The sequence below is a fragment of the Agrilus planipennis genome, unplaced genomic scaffold (genome assembly GCF_000699045.2).
Source record: "Agrilus planipennis isolate EAB-ADULT unplaced genomic scaffold, Apla_2.0 scaffold56, whole genome shotgun sequence".
Lineage (NCBI taxonomy): Eukaryota > Metazoa > Arthropoda > Insecta > Coleoptera > Buprestidae > Agrilus > Agrilus planipennis.
Genome location: NW_020438870.1, coordinates 94,147 through 115,007, shown reverse-complemented (window position 1 = coordinate 115,007; position 20,861 = coordinate 94,147). Strand labels below are relative to the sequence as shown.

General features: G+C 31.8%; 1 protein-coding gene across 4 annotated transcripts in view; it reads right to left on the bottom strand.

Annotated features, from left to right (window-relative positions):
- LOC108732685 (ABC transporter G family member 20) overlaps nucleotides 1-20,861 on the bottom strand; it is a 77,489-nt gene that overhangs the window by 18,262 nt on the left and 38,366 nt on the right. For all 4 annotated transcript variants that reach the window (XM_025976867.1, XM_018463624.2, XM_025976865.1 and 1 more), the window contains exon 2: nucleotides 5,364-5,594. In XM_025976867.1, coding sequence (XP_025832652.1) covers nucleotides 5,364-5,581 — 218 coding nt within the window. In that variant the 5' untranslated portion in view covers nucleotides 5,582-5,594. The remainder of the gene's footprint in view (nucleotides 1-5,363; nucleotides 5,595-20,861) is intronic.

Below are 20,861 nucleotides of genomic sequence, written 5' to 3'. Positions count from 1 at the left end.
TAAGAATTATTCAGTTCATGTAGCTACCAACCCCAGACGCCATTTTTAATTTTGATCGCATGGCTAGCCTAAACACTGCCGTTGACTTGAAAAATAAGATATGAAATATGATAAATGAGCCCTCATTAAACGCTAGGACTAATAGAAAAATGATTTACATAAAACGAGTAGGCATCAGATCAAAAAATACAATATATCAAAATATTACTTATGTGATTGAAATATGAAAAACATGTCACTGTTCGAAAACAACGCACGACCGCGGTGTGACGCTTCAGACAACTGAGCGGGACGCGAAATGTAATGTTTGGCTATGATCAGATGACATAGCCGACGAGTTTTCGGTAGTTAGTCTACCTACCCCTATAGTCAACCATCCCCGGTCTCCCCTACCTTGCTGAATATTTAAAAAATTTTATAATTGAGTGTAAAATAAACTTTGAACTTGCGTCTTTGGAATGGGTAACTTAAACTTGCAGAATTATTTTTAAATCGTCAATTATTCACTCACTTTTACATTAGTAGTCAATTAAGTTCAGTAATAGCCTTATAATCATAGAAAACTCACCGACACGAATGGCGTGAGAAAATTGTCACGTCTTACTGCAATTTGTCTCATACATGCAAGTAAGCAAGTGACAGAAAGCGTGAACTTCTAGAAGTTGTTTTGCAATTAACCACAGAACCTTTTTGGGTCATTAAAAAGCTACATCGGTTATTAATGTAGGATTTTTGCCATGCGAAATCAGACATTCCATAACCATGAATTAATTACGTGTGTATAAAATTTCTTTTAATTTGTTTATAAATCAGGTCGCTCTTATTTATTAAACCAGACGTCAAATAAATTACCAACACTGTGCTGCAATTTATGAACTATGATTATAAAAAAAAAACGTTTTAAACAATTTGCTTATGTAATAACGTCTCCTTATTATTGCGATAATTTAGTGAAACTAGAATGTCATGTCTTTTCTTCTTTTTCTCTATGTGATATCTATTATTTTAAGCTAATTATGAGTAAATAAAAATAAAACACAAAACTGAAAACATAGCCCGAAATATCGTCATCAAAAGGTCGTCAGTCGCAAGACTGGCAGGACACGTACTTCACTCTTCCCTATCCTGAGCCACCATTCGCATTTCACTAATTTGTGAATAGTAATCTAATCTAAGTCTACCTCTACTCCTCTTAACTCCCATTTCTGCTTCTAATATGTCTCTAACTAGCCCTTCCCTGAGAAGATGTCCTACCAACCTATCTCGCCTATTTCTGATTGATTTCCGTAGTCTCTGTTCTCCTGTTCCTTCTAATAGCTCTTCATTTGTAATCTTATCTATTTATGGTAACCTCATCTTCCGCCTGTAATACCACATTTCGAACGCTTCTAATCTTCCATGTTTCGCACCCGTACAGTGTCGCGATCCAGACATACACCTTTAATAATCTTTTTGTTGATGGCAACTCGACCCTGCGCTATCCTGTTTTATACCTCTACTGCTCCTTCCATCCTGACTTATCTGACTTCCTAGATATCGAAAATCAGCTACTTCTTCTAATTTTTCGTGTCCTATCTTTATATTCGCTCCGTTCCTACTTTTTCTTCCCTTGCATACCAGTATATTGATATATCCTACATAACCATATTATGTCCACAAATATGTTCAACAATATACACATTTTATAACAACTTACTTCAAATATAAACAAAAACATACAATTACCAATAACAGTTCTGCTAGTTAGGTATTTGGGATATTTTTTATGACATTATTTTATAGCATTTTAAAGTACTGTAGTGAAACTAAATCTTAATTTAATTTTCAATTTCACAAATTTTATTTAACTTTAAACGCTTACCGTTTTTAATTAACAATAGAATAGCGTGTAATCTAGGTGATTAATAAGTTTACTTCTCTAATTGTCTGATGTTTATATCAAGAGTTAAGTAAAAATTGTTGCTCTTCTCGCAAAAATTCGGTAATAAAGAAAATTGTGTCCACAATTTTTTTACTACGTGGGTACTTAATAAAGTGTTCAAAATGAGACACAATGTGCTCCTTTATTTATAACTTTGCATTACAATCCGTTTATGGACCTAGACAATATTACACTTGAATAATAATGGGAATATGGACATAATGAGATATAAATAGAATTATTCTCCTTTGCAATAAGATTTAGGCAGTCGTTATATGGATACGTGCTGAAACTATTTATGATAACTTCTTTAAATCACCTATTGTACTTGCTTCTTAGAATTTATAATTTTTGATGATAATAAATTATTGCGTTGAACTGGAACAGCGGGGTGGGTGGTAGTCTGGGCGAGTCTGACTAATCAAGTGTGAGCAACGTGGTAGATCCACCAAATAATAACCCAATTAATTTATTGTTAACGAAGAAACAAGTTTACTCTCTAGCAACTTGTATAGCTCTTAAGCTAATAAATAATGTTATAAGTTGTTTATGAGTAAAAACCAACGGAATTTTTAAGTTCCAAATTAATATTAGCACCTACCAAATCACCACTTATCGACCTTTTAGCTAGGAACTACGAAATTCTATGAATTACGACAAAACAGCCCCCAAAACAATATCGAATTGATATACGCCAGCTGTATAAAATTGAAAACTACTAGATATTGTTGTGTGCTAATAAATGCGTATAACTCAAAATTCTTTGAAAACAATTCGAAAAATTTCACTTATTAGATGAACCCAAAGCTAAAGAAACTATGGATTCCATTTCTTTCTCTTATTACAATGTGTAAAAGATCAGAAACAAAATGGGGTTGTAAATATTTTGATATAAAATGATTGATGGTCATTTTACATCAATAAAATTATTTGCAACCCTATTTTGTCTCGGATCTTTCACGCTAAGCAAACTATTTTGGCATCAGTGTCTTTTTTCCAATTAAAACGGGTGACAAGGGCAAATAAGGAAGCATATAGAAGAATTATTTGTTGCTGAACTGAAGAAATTATAACATAAAACTAAAAACTCCAATATTTAAAAAATGAGCAAATGCCTGCAAGGTTTTCTTAAAAAAATATTTTATACCTACTTAAGTAAATGTAGAAAATTAAATAGATTCTACAAAAAAGTATTTTGAAAATACGTATCTTGAACAACAGAAATGATTACCTACAATACCAAAATGCATAATGATTATAGGTTGAAACCTCGCTGCATTCAAAGTAAAAACATGTGTCTATTTTTAAAATTTAGCTTTTAAATATATTCTTTGTAAACAGTCACTATTCAAATCAATTTATTTTAAATATTGCAAAATTATACATTCAAACCATCTGGCCGTGTTCTCTTTAATAAATCCAAAAATCGAAAGTGAAGAATGTCGCTACACAAAAAAATAGTATGTTCGAAAAATTGTGTATAGTTATTCGTATTTCGCAAAAACAAACCTATAAGGTGTCCCATAACTCATATCTTATGACCATGAAGATTTCATTTTGCAAAAAAATAATTAATAAAATTAAGAAACAGAAGAATTTTTCTTGACTGCAAATTTTTTAACCTTCTGCATTAAAAATTCTATTTTTGCATTGATACCTCGAAAACGATCCTGAATATTTTTCATATACTCAATAAAAAATAAAAAAAGTATAATTTTAATTCATCTTGTGACATCTGCAATTTTTACATTGTTACACTGTATTTACAAAAGTTCAGTTAATATGAGTAATTTGGTAAATGGTACAAGAACACCTATCAATAAATACTACAATGTTCTTTCCGTGAATGTATATATATATAATCTACCACAAATTTATATAATATACATAGATGCAGGAATTGCGTGTACTGAGGTATAACATATATTATTTAAAAATTGATAGGTGATCGATGCAGGGTTATGCATCGTTGTTCAGCAATAATTAATGTTTGTTTTATTCGATATATACAGTGACGATTCAGGGTCAAGAAAGGTAAAGATTTATCGAAGAACTCGTTTATTTAAATTGTCGTATTTGAAAATCTATCAAGGCGCAATATTTTTCAACGGTAATTAATGAGGTCTTTTTTATAAGATATTTCTTTATTAATAATTACTGTAGTCGACTTACTAGTAATAGTGGCCGACAGTGTTTTATTCGTCAATAGTCGTCAATAATTTACATTTATAATTAGACGAAGGGTAAAGATTAATATATACCTGGGTAAACTTTTTATAAAATAAATTGGAATAAAAAATCCCAAATTAATATGGCTATTAAAAATGGCAGCTTGCTTAACATTTAGTTAATAATTTAAATGGTTGCCTGCTTGAATACTTGGCATACAAATAATTAATTGGTACAATTTTATTTGTTAACGTATAACTAATTTTTCCAATATGAATAATACGAAATTACTAGTATCTTTATGTACTACTTATGTTATACGTATTTATCTAAATTCCTCTTAATTTTGCCAAATTTTCGCTTATTAATGAGAGCTAATTGAGGATGCAGTTGATTAAATAATCTGCATGTTCTTACTTAAACGTTATTGCATTCTCAAAAAATACAAAATTAAATAATTTAAACAGAATTGCAGTATTCATTATAAGCATCCTCTTCTATCATTTTTGTAACATAAAAAAAACGAAAGATAAGATTTTGATTTTTGAAATTTGCGGTGGCTGTCAATTTATGACAAATTTATTTATTTCAGATAAAAGTCTAAATTTATTGAAAAATTTTCAAATAAAGCAATGTAAAACACACACGTGTATCGAAATAGGATAAAGAAAGGAATCGATTGACAAAATAAAATGTGGTAGGTGCCGTTTGAAAAAATGAAGTTATTCACGTTTAAAGTTCTCAAACTTTGGATTTTTTCTGAACATCTAGTAAAAATTATGTAAATTGGTATAACATTAGTCATAAGACACGACTATAACTGGTAAAAATATCAATGTGTTAAAGTTATGATTTTTTATAATTTTGGTTGCGGTAGCGTTTTTTTTTGTAAATTATCTCAGAGAGTATTCATCGTAGGCATAGTAGATAGTTAACAAAGTTACCTTAAAATTTTGTGTTTTATACGAATTCGTTTTAAAAAATATACAGTGCAACCGGAAGCAACCAACAGTTGAATTTATTTTGGTTTAAAAAAATCATCCTTAATAACCTCTACTCTTAGTTTCCCTAAAACGTCTAATGTACCACTCAGTTTGAACAACCCTGTATAATAAAGAAAATTGTTGATTTTCCTACAAAAAGTCGAATCATTTTCTACATTACCGTGTATCTATGATTTTATCTTCCTAACGAAATTAATATTATCATAATTTTACCAAAAATTAAAAAATAAAATAAAAATATAGTTATTATAATTTATGTTGTTACATACATTGTGCCTTTTGCTACTGTCATGTTGAGGTTGCTCAAGACATGGTTAGGATTTTTTTTCGAACCATATGTTTTGTATGCATGCCTTACGCATACTGCGTGTTGTCTTTTGGCCCATATTGTGGACTGTTGGTTCGTTAAAGCAGGAGGTGGTGGCCTTTCGACATTAACCCCTACCAAATCTGGATTTTGTGTTACGGGCTCCACTCTGTCTATCATTGTTAGGTTTTCTCTGAAACAAGAAGAAGACACCTTATTTTCATATTGTTTGGATTGTATTCTTCTGGTCGGTATTTTTGGGCAGTATATAAGTACAAATAATTAACTGAGTTTCGTAATCTAACTTCTAACCTAACCAGTTAATGACTAATTTACGTACTGTCTATTTGTTAGTATTTTTATACTGACTATTTTGGTGTCACAAATTGATTTAAATATTTAGTAGGTAACTAACTTAAATTTTAAAGTCCAAATATTTGATAATTACAGATTATTTTAATAAACGATCAGCAGGGATGCTCTTCAAATATGCATAATACTTAAATATTTCGAGGTTTTTAACTTGCATCATTCAAAAAATTAATCCTTAAGTAGGTAACATCTGATTATCTGTTGTATTTTGTAGTGTTTTTCAACTGCATCTGCACTTTTATTAATTATCACGGCATTCATTTTAAATAGTTTTTATCAAAAATATTACTTGAAGGCTACAGAACCGTCACATGACTAAATTACGATGTGACATGTGCAAAAAATTTATTAAAACACAATGGTATTAATTGTGGTAATGTCTTCTAAACAGCTTTGTTTTATAAATGCATAATTTCGAAATCATTTGTGGCACTTTAACGAGATAAATGTTCTAACCTCGTATATGAAAAGTGTTAGAAAGATAGCACGAATAGTTGATGAACGTCCAATTAAGTATATAACATTATCCTTCTTGTTTAGCGTATAAAATTATTTTTTTTGCTCGCCCCGTGGGCATTTTGCAATTTCGTGATTATTAGCCGCAATTGTAATTCAGTAATTAGCTATTTCCTCCAGCATACGTGCTAGGAATGCATATACAATATTTTGTAAGGCTACAGTTAAATTTTTATTTATTTCTCATAATAGAAGTAAATGCGTATATGATGCATATTCAGATAAATTTCGAAAAGCGAAGTCCGTGAAAAATTACCGAACTGGACAATAGGCATTTTTTTCTACACTTTGTTGCAGAATTCTTATCGACTTAATTAAGTTTTTATCGAAAAATTCTTTTGTAAAAGGTAAAACAGTTACGGTATAAAAATCAGAATAAGTGTTCGTTAAGTACGGGGTTCTTTTTAAATAAAACACTAAATCCCAAAGTTCCACAAAATGCTTGGCAACCTAACTCTCCTTAGCTTAGAATGATCCCTTGGACTTCGAAGGGAGTTCTGGATTCGTAAACGTTTTGTGAAAATTTTTGGGATTTAGTTTTTCATTTAGTTTCAGTCCCACAGTAGGTATTGGTAGTCTATTTGATTCATAAATTTCTTAATGACAAAAAGAGGGTTGTATATAGAGATATAATCTCACTGTCAGTAGAAAGTGATTTTGCCGGGTGTTCAGATTTCCTAGAAAAAGTATTTGGTCTGCTCCTTTTTGAAAAATATACATTTACAAGGGCTGGGATTATACCTGCTAACTTTCTCTTTGGNCAAAAGATTATTTCAAAATTGTATTAACAACGAACTGCATAGGTATAAGTATATTGACTTTTGCTTGTCACTTCGACCGCGTGAGAAGAATAATATTTTTATTATAAATCATTTAAATATCAGGTATTATACAGGGTCTTTATGAAATAGTAGCAAGCTTGCAGGAGGTGATAGGGCACTATAAAACCAGAAAATTAAGTACATGATTGACGGTTCGAAAGTCGTTTTTGAGAAAGGGAAATACGACATTTCACCGCCACATTCGATCAGCTGCCAGTTAGAAGTATTCGTGCTGTTGTGTGGTTGGGAATGTGTCTATATCATAGGTCAGTGCAGAATAGTATTATTACATAATGATGTGTGAGTTTCTAGGCCAACAGTTTTCTAGACGCTTGATTAGACATATGAGTTCTCTACCTTAGCTGGCGCGTAATCCTGATCACCTGCTTGACTTCCTTGTATTGTACTGTATCAAACAGGTTGTACATTAAATGCCAGTGCAGAACGCTAATGATTTGCGCGATCATGTATGATTGCTGCAAATGAAGTACTTCAAGTGTGGGATTTTTTTTGCGTGATTCAGAAATGTTTTTTCTAGTGTACGCAGAAAACGTACTTGTGTTTGTATTTACTGGTGATGTAATTTATTTTTTCTAAAGAAACGATAGGGCTATTGACGAACCACCCATAAACAAAGACGACGTTCCTTGACAATATTTCAATGGCCGTTTGGAAATTTAATAAAATTGCAATTACCTATCCAGAAGATATTGATTTACTTATTAATGTTTAGGCAACGTTAATTTTTGTGTTCTTAATACCATGTCGAAGTGTACTTCAAATAGTACTGCATACTATCAAACTATCAACGATGAACAAAGCAATTATTTAATTAACTCTTATCGCAATGGGTTATTTTAAAACCAAATACTCTTTTAGTTTAAAACTCTTTGAAGGTCGTGCAACTACGGAAATATATGTAGAATATTTAAATGTATTATAATTTTGTGGAATAAAACCAAGATTTAATTATTTTTTCAATTATTTAGACATGCGTCACCGAGTTTCCTCAATACCTTTAGACATTCCAATTTAAAGAATTTTTTGAAATTCCAGTTAATCAGTGGTTGTCTAATACATCCTAAAATCAACACAACATGCGCATCTTATTTTTCAAGCTTTAGGTATCTAGGTATATATTAGTAGGTTTATTGTTCCAGCTTAAGCTTTATATTTCTAGCTTTCTTAAGGTTTTGACGTGATGATAATTCATTGATCAGTGGGTCAGTTAGAAAATGTTACTTTATAATGTATAACGTTATGGATTTATAAGAATAATTTTCGCTTGGACCAACTTAAATTCATAGCTACAATTCACTTTCCAAAAGGGGTGTTCTTTCTGTTGCAGAACCGTTACCAAGCCTCCAATAGCTTAGGCAACTCTAAAAACATTTCACCTGGGCTTCGCTATCATAGAACCAAATTTTAGTATTAGATGTAAATTTTATTTATCTTTTTCATGTAAGTAGTGGATGCCCTTCGAAAATTTCGTAATATTTGCTGAAATACTGCTCGCATACACAACTAATTGAACAAGAAACTATGAGACATGTTCAAATGGCTTTGTGTAATGGATTTAAGTTCTATTTACCGTTTTCTTGTGACTAGTGGATGACCTCACAAATGGAGACATTAGGCAGGCCGTTTGAATGAATTGGAGGTTTATTTTGCGCTTTTTATTTATAAGCGGCGTTTTCCGAAAATCAAATCTGATGTAATGTCAGTGTTCGTCTACCATCTAACCATGCAACAATAAATTGAAGATATTTGGGAAAAATATAAACATTTATCTGAAGATTAACCGAGTAACGTAAATGTATTCAGGGATGTAAGTTACCTATTATACTTTAATATCTCATGCTAGTAGGTTTTTAAATTCTTGCTTATCATGTTTTTAAACAGGTGTATAATTTAAGAGTTAATTGTAAAATTCTAAAGATCAATTCCCCAAAATAAAATATAATCCGACAGACTCTATCGAGAGATAGTTTAAACTGCATGTGGAGGATTCTCTCTTCATTTTATCTTTGTCTATTTTCATAACCGCTAGGAAATATTTGACAGCTTAAGCAATTCCTTCCTTCCAACCCAGATTAAATACTTGTGCGATAGTCTGGAACGGAGGAGAAGGTGATGCCGGCTGGAAATTCCTAAGAGGGTTTCTTGTAAACCACAAGTTTCGAAGAAAGCTATGTAGCACATAGTAGACGAAAGAATGAAAGTTGTGATGCATAAAATGCTAGTAATTTAAGTGTTAATATTTTTTAATTGTAAACATATTGTAGAGACTAGTAGGGCAACAATATTATTAAAATTATACAGATTTCAACTTTACTACGGCTACTTAGCCGCCTGCAGCGTTACATTTAAAAAATCAAAAATTAAATAACGTATTTAGTAAACTTCCATGTAGCAGTCATAGTTCAGTTTACAATCCTTCATATTAATAACTGAAATAGATTGGTACCCTAATAGGCAAAATTAAATTTACGATACTTAATAACATGCCAAGTAAAAGTACTTGCAAGGTATGTGTTCAGATTTCCTAGAAAAAATATTTGGTCTGCTCCTTTTTGAAAAATATACATTTACAAGGGCTGGGATTATACCTGCTAACTTTCTCTTTGGGGCATTATGGGTTATATGCAGGCAGATTGAAACTTGAAAACAAGTGGCAATAAAAAAAGGTTCAAGGAGGAGGCAGGCAGTTTTTCGGAAATAATTTCAGAAGGAGAAGTACTTTGCTTTTCATGACGAGTAGGCGCTCTCGTATCGGGTTTATAATTCAAGGAATATAATTTTGGGAAATCTGCACATAAATAAGGTTATGTGTAGGTTAAGGTTTTATACATTAAGTTTTTGTACATAGTGTTGTGTTTTGGAAAATACAAAGCTTTAACGCAACAAGGGNGTATCGGGTTTGTAATTCAAGGAGTATAATTTTGGGAAATCTGCACATAAACAAGGTTATGTGTAGGTTAAGGTTTTATACATTAAGTTTTTGTACATAGTGTTGTGTTTTTGAAAATATAAACCTTTAACGCAACAAGGGTCTTTAATTTGACAATACTAGTCCATTGGTTCATCCTGAGCTAACGAGATGATGTGTAGCGAATTACGCACATATTAATTGGTCATTCGAGCCGGATCAGGAGTACCCAGGACTAGTGGTTATACATGGGAATTCGTCTATATAACATAGAAGTTTTGAATACTACAAGGTTGCATATTGGAAGTTACGGATTTCTGGAATTCTTCGAAATTGATGCCGAAGAGATATATGGATACAAGGAGTTGGAGCTACCAGGTTATTTATGGGCGATAGTGTAGTGTACAGTGTATACAGTGGATAGTGAAATTTTCGGATTTAAGGTCAGACAAAATATTTTTTATTGTTTGTTGCATTTTTTACTGACATTTTTGAATTAGTGGATTATTTGTTGATATTGGTTTCTTTGATTAGCTTAGTTAGATAATTTCGTTGGGTTAAGTCATCATTATTTTTAATTTTTATTAAAATAAAAATGGAAAGGTTAAATAGACAAAGGGCTGTCTTTAAAGGCACAATTACTAGGGTGGAAACCTTTATAAATAGAAGTATTGCTGACAACAATATAGATGTTTGTGAATTTGAAGTAAGGCAGAATATGTTAAATGAGGCTTATGTAGGTTATTCGGAAGTTCAAGGGAAAATAGAAGACGAGGATGATTCTGAAGTCACATTAAATGATAGAGCTGACGTAGAAACCAGGTACCTAAATTTAAGTGCATTAATTAAAAGGTGTTTAAAGAAAAACATTGAAACAAATTCTAATTTGAGTTCTAGTTCTTTAGGGTCATTACAGTCTCAATATAACAATATTAAAGTTCCAGAAATATCTATTCCAGTTTTTAGTGGAAAATTTTCAGATTGGAGTAGTTTTTATGATTTATTTAATGCACTGATTGTCGAGAACACACAGTTCTCTGATATTCAAAGGTTTATTTATTTAAAATCATCCTTAAAGGGTGAACCTTTAAAATTGGTCGAAAATTTACCTTTAACTAACGACAATTTTAAGATTGCTCTAAACATTTTAAAAACTAGGTATGAGAATAAATTGTTTGTTGTTAATGCACATATTAAGGCACTGGTGGAAATTCCGTCTATAAATAGATGTACGGGTCCTAATTTACGTGAATTCATTACAACAGTAAAACAACATGCGGAATCGTTAAAAAATTTGAGTGTCCCAATTGAGAGCTGGGACCTAATTTTAATTTATTTACTAATGCAAAGATTAGATTTTCAAACTAAACAAGCATTTGAATTTGATAGAGGAAGTAGTGCATTACCTACATTAAAGGCATTTTTGGATTTTCTGGAAAAACGATGTATTGCATTGGAAAATTTAGGGGTCCCGGAAGGTAAAGGAAAGTTCATCAATTTAAACACAACTAGCACGGATTATAAGGGAGTGCACACAGGTCTAAAATGTGAGTATTGTAAAGGTACTAATCACCATATTAGTAAATGCTATAAGTTTAAATCGTTATCGACTGACCAACGACGACAATTTGTAACTATAAATAAATTGTGTTATAAGTGTTTGTTGCCTCATTTTGTGCAGAATTGTACTAAGGCAGGGTGTTCAATTTGTAAGGGTGGGCACAATACTTTATTGCATGTTCAAAGAGGCAAAAACGGGGGTCAAGGTCCTAGCAGTAAAGAAAACATTGTCGTAGGTAACAGCTCTAACGGTGACGGTCAACGTGGCATTAATGGAAACAATAGGGATATTCCTGCCTCTCAGGAGAACACCATCGCAGTAATTGATCATAATGAAATAGTAGGAGAAAAGGCGTCTTTAAGTAATTCCATTCAATTATCTGCAATTGCAAAAGGTAGATCTAACTATGTTATGTTAGCGACGACACAGGTGTGTCTTTTGGATAGAAACGGGAGGTCTGTTATAGCGACAGCTTTATTGGACAGTGGTGCACAATGCTCATTAATAACAACAAAATTAGCGGAAAGGTTACTGTATCCAACCTATAAACGCACTGTTCAAATTTCGGGAATATCAGGCAAAGGGGCGGTGTGTAACGAAATGATTGACATTACACTATCTTTAAAAAATTGTAAGGATATTAATAATAAGGAAATTCATGTATCTTGTTCAGTTTTAGATAGATTTGTATCGAAATTACCCCAAGTACAAATAGATATGAATAAAATTCAAATTCCGGCCGATTTGCATCTGGCTGATCCGTTATTTTACAAACAAAAATCAATTGATCTGTTACTCGGTGCCGATATTTATTATGACCTGATCACACCAGAAATAATAAAACTAGGTAGAGGTTCGCCTGTTTTACAAAACACTCTCTTTGGTTGGGTTATTGCGGGCAATTTATCTGAGGAGTTTATTGGGCATATAAGTGCAAATAGTTCTGATAAAGTTTCTTTGACGGCAACTGTAGGGGATGTTAATAAAATAATGGAAAGATTTTGGGAAGTCGAAGATGTTAGTTGTAGTAATAAAATTAGGAATTGTGAGGAAGAACTGGCGGAAAATATTTTTAACAAGACAACAAAGATTTTAGAGGACGGGTCATTTCAGGTAACTATGTTACTTAAAACAAGCAATGAACATGTAAAATTGGGTGATTCCTATACGTTAGCAAAAAAGAGATTTTTTAATTTGGAAAAAAGGTTCTTAAGGGATAATGATTTATTTTTAAATTATAAGCAGTTTATTGATGAATATGTATCATTGGGTCACGCAAAATATGTGCCACTCACATTTAAAACTTCTCTTGGGTTTAATAAGTATTTTCTTCCACATCATTGTGTCATTAAGGAATCAAGCATGACCACAAAACTAAGAGTGGTTTTTGATGCTTCTATGAAGTCATCAACGGGTTACTCTCTGAATCATGCGATGTTAAAGGGGTATAGGGGTCAACCAGAATTAGTGGATATTTTGTGTAGGTTTCGGTCGTTTAAATATGTAATAATTGCGGACATTGAAAAGATGTACCGCCAAATTGATGTAGAACCATCACAGACCTTTTTGCAAAATATTTTATGGAGAGACGGACCTAATCAAAGTTTGCAATGTATAGAGTTACAAACAGTAACCTACGGAACAAAAGCTGCACCGTTTTTAGCTACAAGGGTATTATCTGAATTAGGTAATAAAAATTTAGACAATTTTCCACTAGCGGCAAATACTATTCTTAATCAATGTTATGTAGATGATATATTAAGCGGTGCAATGGACTTGTATACATTATTCGATTTACGTAATCAACTTATTAAGTTATTAGGGCTAGGAAATTTTAACTTACATAAATGGGGATCGAATTCAAAGGAGTTTTTAGCTAGCTTTCGTGTTTCAAATATTGATTACGCAATTAAACCAGACGAGGTATCAAATAAGGTTCTAGGAGTTTCTTGGAGCTCAATGTCCGACGAATTTTCGATTTCTACGCCACAAAAAATTAATCAGTGATTGCTCAGATATATGATCCATTGGGATTGGTGGCTCCGGTAGTTGTAGTTGCAAAATTGATTATGAAACAAATGTGGCTGTTAAAATTAGATTAGGACGACGTTTTAAGTGAAGAGTTAAGGGCGGAATGGGATAAATTTCTTAAAAATATTTTGGAATTGTCTGATTTAAAAATATCAAGGTGGTTGTTTTCGGACAAAAACGCAATCTCGATTGAAATACACGGCTTTGGTGATTCAAGTTTAAGAGCCTTTGGGGCATGTATATATTTAAGGGTAATTTATGAGGATCACATGGTATCCTGTAAACTTATTTGTTCTAAATATAGGGTGGCGCCGCTAAAATCTATTACAATTCCTAAATTGGAACTAAGCGCGTGTTTGTTATTATCTAAGTTAGCAGCTAAGGTAGTTGAAACTTATAAAAATACTTTTAAGATAACCAGCGTTAATTTGTGGACCGATTCTCAAATTGCTTTGTGTTGGCTAAAGTCGCATCCTTCGAGANAGGCGCTCTCGTATTCGGGTTGTCATTCAAGGAATATAATTTTGGGAAATCTGCACATAAATAAGGTTATGTGTAGGTTAAGGTTTATACATTAAGTTTTTGTACATAGTGTTGTGTTTTGGAAAATACAAAGCTTTAACGCAACAAGGGTTTTTAATTTAACAATACTAGTAGTCCATTGGTTCATCCTGAGCTATTGAGATGATGTGTAGCGAATTACGCACACCGGGTACCGGATAACCGGGTACTCGACAAAACCCCCACTTACGGTTAATGGCCTATATTTTTCCATTAAATGGCACCTTCATCAACGTCTCAAGTTTTAAGTTTAGTTGAAAAAGTCGTTTAAAAACTTAACCAATGAAATTTTAATTATTGGTTGGCAAATTATAAGAAACCATTGAAACACTTAAGAAGTTATCGTTAATCAAAACCTGATACCAACAAGCGACAGAAATTATAACAGTTCAATCATATTAATATATTCTTGTTCAGGAGAAAAAGTAAACACAAGAACTATATCGAAATAATCAATACACAATTAGGACAAACGACCTATCCCAATACAAGCTTAATTACCAATTTTCATTAGATAGGTTTTTTGTATATGCACTTATTGAATTATTATTGGTGGTGTTTGTTTTTTCTATTTTCTCTGTAGAATTACTACACGGCACCGGTGTTACTATTCAGTACCCAGCTGGATCCTAAAAAATTGTTGGATCCGCCGGGTATCGGACCAAACCAAGTACACTAGCACTTATATCTACTAATAATCAGCATATTGTTTATAAGTTACATTAAGTTTTAGGGAACCATTTTTGAAAAACGAACACTTAACCGGTATTTTTGTTCATTAACGATTAATCTTAGGTTAAAAATTCTGTTACTCAATGGTGGATAAAAATCAACTATTATACAAATCAGATTTTTCGATTGAAATCAAAGCGGAAAACTTTTACTCGGCTGTTAACCCTGTGCTTCATTATACAACCAACTGTAAATAATAGCGGTGAATGTAGATGAAACTATGCTAGCACAATACAGTCATTAAAAAAAAATCATGTTTTATGAGCAATTTTTTTGTTTTGAACTTGTAACATTAAGAAACTGATTGGGGATTGACAAATGTTCAAAAGTGGTATTATTTTTTAAATATTTCAAAAATAAATTATGATTTAATCATTTTATTAGTACATGTACATGTTTCTATCTTTTTTTTTGCTTTACTTGTTTCAGTACAATAATAAATTTAATAATAACAGTTTCCTATGCTTCGATATCTATTACTACCTGATGATTTAAATCATTGATTTTTTCTAAAAAAAAGTCACATGATTTGCTCAACTCTGTTTATCACTAACAGAATCTTTCCCTTAAAAACGACTGAAGAGGGTTGAGACCAATAAATCTTTTACTAATACAAACCCAGTGCTTTCTGTTTCTCATTTATTTTTATTTAAAACTACAAATATACAATTATGTAGGTACGCTAATTAAATAAAATTGATTACAGTAAGAGAAAGTTAAAATTTGTCCTTCCTCTTACAGCTTAGCTGGATCAAATGAAAGTGAAACCGATCGTAAGGTAGTTATACCACCATACCGTTGTTGTTGTTGTTGTTTTTGTTGTTATTATTATTAGATAACATACACACACCTGTATATTACATGTAAGAACAATCGCTCGTCTGCCTATGCGTACGAAGCAATCGAATGCATTTAGGGCAGACCGTAGCCTACTTTCATTGAATTCCATTAAGTAACTTTTTGTTATGGTACGGACCATGCGGACGGTGCGGTGGTCCGGATCGGCGCGGAAAATCGACCACTTGCAGTTCGGAAAACTCAACTGGGTAATTGCACCAGGGAATGCCAAGTCAGCAAGTCACCTGTCGCACTTACCGCGCTTCCATTGTCGGGTCGTATGACGAGATGACTCTTGCAAAATTCGAGTGTGACAATTGCCAATTCGCATGTAAACACACGTAATTTCTAGGTCACGGCAATTCTGATTATGGATACTCCGCAGGTGGTTATGCTTCCGAAGAAATTTCGACATTTCCAGGAAGTACGTTCTTCGCGTATTGAGTTAATGAATTTTACAATGATTCATATGTAACAGTTTTAGAGAGATGTGTCTAATCTATTCTCATTCGTCTGTTTTAGTTTGCGTGCCTATATTAGGGTAGTAATGGGTTATTATTTGATAACAGGTTATTTTCAAATGTTATCTAGATGTTATTGAAGAATAACAGTAACATGTAACTGTCAAAAGGGAGATAAAAATGCATTGAGATGAAAAAAGATATACACAAAACTATAGTGAATAAATAAATAAAAGTGTGCAAAGTCTGGAATTAAATGGGTACCTAGGTGGTAAAGAAGTTTTACGTATATCTAAAGATTTGTACATACAAGTGAAAACATTTACTTCAAAATTTTGGTCACTTTCCTAATTTAAATAACTATAGTTTTGTTTAAATCTATTTTTTCTTAAATGCATTTTTTGATAATTTGTTATCTCAACAAATTTAAATTGAATGGAAATGCATTAAGAACACCTATACTTAATTGACTATTAAACGTGATTATTGTGAGACTGCCTTTGGGAATACGTACCTATTTTCATGGTCGAGTTATATTTTTAAATCTTTAGACACTATGAATAAAATATTTTACTATTTATTTGTTTAAAAAGGAGGTCAATGTTAATAACAAACATCTTTTCTCTTTTGTAAGATAAATAGTCAAAATGTTTATTTTATTTGCAATGATTTGTCAAAGTCGCTTATTAATACTAAAAGCAAATTAATCAGCAATTGAGCCTTTGATTTTAATTGTTCATTTAGGGTTCGATTGATGTGTCACTGTTGAACAGTTATAAATTCACAAGTACAGAACATGTCAGCCTTGCATAGATATCACCTTGTCTACCTTGACCTTCTTGAGATGTCCTAAAATCAAAACTTGAAAGATACAATTTTTAAATCCGAATTTGGTCGCAAAATCACTCCAACGCATTAATATTTTAAATAATCTGTTGCAATATTGAGATAACCAGGGCAGTTATATAGGTACCTACCCCGAATTGAATTCAGTGACGAAAAATGCTTAGGAAATTGCTTCTCTCACGTTAAAATGAGATTGCCGTGCTGTATACTTATTATGTAAACATATAAATTACTTTTCCATTTTCATATCACACAATTTGGCGAGGCACACAAGAAAAAGGGTAAAAAATAATATTGTAATTACACATAATAGCACCCTTTTCGTGTCGGCAAGTGACAGTGTAATCAACAATACATTATACATCTACACTTGTTAATATTTATTCGATTCTTTGATTGTAAATAACTCTAACATTAAATACATATACTCATGCATTAATTTAACTACTGCAATTTTGAAGTAGTTTAGATAATTTTACCAATTTCTATAATTTCTCTATAATGAAGGCCCATTTAGATTGTCGACAGGTATAATATTACGTCAAATAACTGCCTTTATTACAGTGAATGATTTTTAAAATTCCCTTGCCATTGTGTTTAAGTTAACGACGGCGTTAGCGTGTACTTAAATTATAATTCGAACTCACAAAATTGCAAACTTATATGAGTCATAAATAATATGAAATAAATAGGCAATTTATTAAATAAATAGGAAACGTTAGGTACATTGGATAACCTATTAGAAGTAATTTTAGGAAAAAAAATCTAAACGATAATTGTCCTACTTCTGTTAAACACATCTGAACTTTTTTGTAATTCTGTATTCCAAAGCGTCCGAAAGGATTTATTTTTATGGATCATTTGCCATACTATTCAAAACGGCTAATAGTAATAAGGGACATGATCGTATATTTTGTTATCTTTATTCTAAATTCTTCAGGTAACTTAAGTTTAAAACAATGTGGTCAAATAATAGAAGGTATAGGTACCTAATATGAAACCATATAATATACATTTTCGAGTGTAAAATAATTGAAAACAAAAACTACGAAATGAACAAATTACCTACTAAAATAGTAAGCTTTAAAAGTTAATTTGGATTAAAAATAATGACAAATTATAATTACAATGAGTGAAACTTTAGTTACCTGAAGGAAAGGTGATTTCTAAAATATTTGGTCCACTTATTTCAGTTATGAACATCACTAACATAGCTTTTAAAAAAATTGAAAAACTAAAACCTGGTTTCGGCGGAGGCTGCTGATATTGCGGTCAGTAAGGGCAGCACTTCAGGGTGAAATTTAAATGCATAATCAAAAACGTTCTTTTAATAAACACTTTACATTTATAGTATATAAATAATATAACCGGCTGTATAAATATGATATGAATTGAAAAATTACTTCCTACCATTTTTTTTTGAAAACGAAACTAAGTCGTAATTACTACTGCATTTTTGTCAGTTAAGATGAATGAGTTTTTGATTACGAAATTGCTTGCGTTGCTTGATTATTTAGTATTTAAAAAAAAGTGGGTAACTTATTAAAACAAAAGTTATTGTAAATTACACACACCGCCTGGGTTTCCATTCGCTTTTTGCAAATGGTTTATTAACGTGTTGCTATTCAAACACATGCAATCATTCTCAATACACGCGTTCGACAAAAAAAATGAACAACTTGTTGTTAACACTAATCTATAATAATAAGAAAAAAATATTAAACGGATTTGTGTGTAGGGCATAATTGTTAATACACCTGCAATTACATATAATTAACATAATTATATTATTAAAATAATAAAAAATACCTGTGTGTTTTATAATAGATAATTTTTAGTTAAAAAATAATAATCATTTAGTAATACCTTTTAATAATAATTTAAATAATTCGAAAATTCATTATGCGTAATGGTGTGTTTTTTGATTACTTTTTTTATCATAATAAATATGTGTAAATCATCCAAATTTACCTTCTACATTACCTGTGTAGAATAAAATACTGACAAAGTAATTGATTCCTCTCCTCAATTTAAATGTTTGTTGTACCTTCAGTAACAAGATATGGATGACGATAATAAAGTAGTCAACGTAATACAATAATTAGTTTAATTAATTTATTTATAGCTGTCAAAGTCTTACTTAATACATTGTTAATAAACTTCAAGGATGTCTGATTTTGCATCAGCCAATAGATTCCATTTAAATAAAAAAAAAAAATAGTTACACACTTTTTTATTTGTTGATTTCGTCAGCTTTACTTTTTCGAATATGTTTTTTTTTACGTAAAGAATTAAAAATTACTTATTTTTTTTTTGTATAGTTACGTATGTACTATTGATGGTATTTTTTTGTGCCTTGCTCTGAGGCCGTTAGATGAAGTTTCAAATGTACAGTCGATAGTTATTTATAATTTATACAAATCCAAGCATGATGAGTTGCTTTCGCCAACAAAATAGCAAAAATATTAGCTATTGACGCACGAGGACATTTATCATTAAATTTAGTAATGATATTACAATTTTTGCAACCTTCTTTTACATATAGATTTTCGCTATTGGTTTAATCTCTTCGTGCAATGTGTGCAATTTACTTATCGACTATTATATTTACATTTTAGAAAACAACTGCATAAAGAAAGTGAGCACTGAGTAGAATGCATATATCGTTAGGATAGAATGATGTGGTAAGGTTATTAATAACCAAGATTGTATCGTAAGAACATCAAAAGAGTCATTTTCTGTTTTGTTTTAAAGGGCCTCCCTCAATGGGATCATCATCATCATAAGTCGTCAGTCCTACGACTGGTTGGACACGCACCTCCACTCTTTCCTATCCTGAGCTAATCTTCGCATTTCCCCATAACTAGAATAACTCACATCCTTAACTATTTGCGAACAGTAATTTAATTTATGTCTACCTCTACTCTCTACTCTAATATGTCTGACTAGACGTTCATGCCTGAGATGCTGTTCTAGCATTCTATCTCACCTATTTCTTATTTAAATTGCATAGCGCCCTACTCCTTCTAATATTTCCCCGTTTCGAACCATTTATTTTCCGCCGCGCCCACCGTTCATGTTTTGCACCCGTACAGCACCGCGCTCCAAACATACACTTTTAACAATCTTTTTCGAATTTCTACATTAACCGTTCGCCAGCACAGAAGTGACTTCTTTTTGTTGAAGGGGACTCGACCCTCCGCTATCCTCTGCTTTATATCTCTACTACTCCTTCCGCCCTGACTTATCTAGTCTTCCTAGATATCTAAAATCAACCATTCCTTCTAATTTTTCGTCTCCTATCTTTAGATTCGCTCTTTCCCTACATTTTCTTCCCTTGTATACCAGTATTTTAGTTACTGTACAACACTGCTTGTCAATACTTATTTGTCAATACCGCTTCCATTTTATTTAAAGTTATCTCTAACTCCTCCGTGCAAGATGCTAATACTGCTACATCACCTGCAAATCGAAGCATACTAATCTTTTGTCTCTGTATGTCTATCCCTCTGGTTGTACTTTCTTTAATGATATTGATCGCGTCTTCGATGTATAGATTAAATAGCAGTAGTGACAGCGTGCATCCCTGTCTGACTTCCTTCCTAATATTTACTTCTCTACGTTGCAGCCCCAGCTCTATAACTGCCTGTTGCTCTTTATCTCTGTAACTACATTTTTAATATATTTAACATCCTGTTCCATTTAACATTGTCAGAAGCTTTTTCTGAATCTACAAATCCTATGTAGGCACACTTTCCTTTTTCTATCGTTTTCTTTATTGATACCCGTGAAG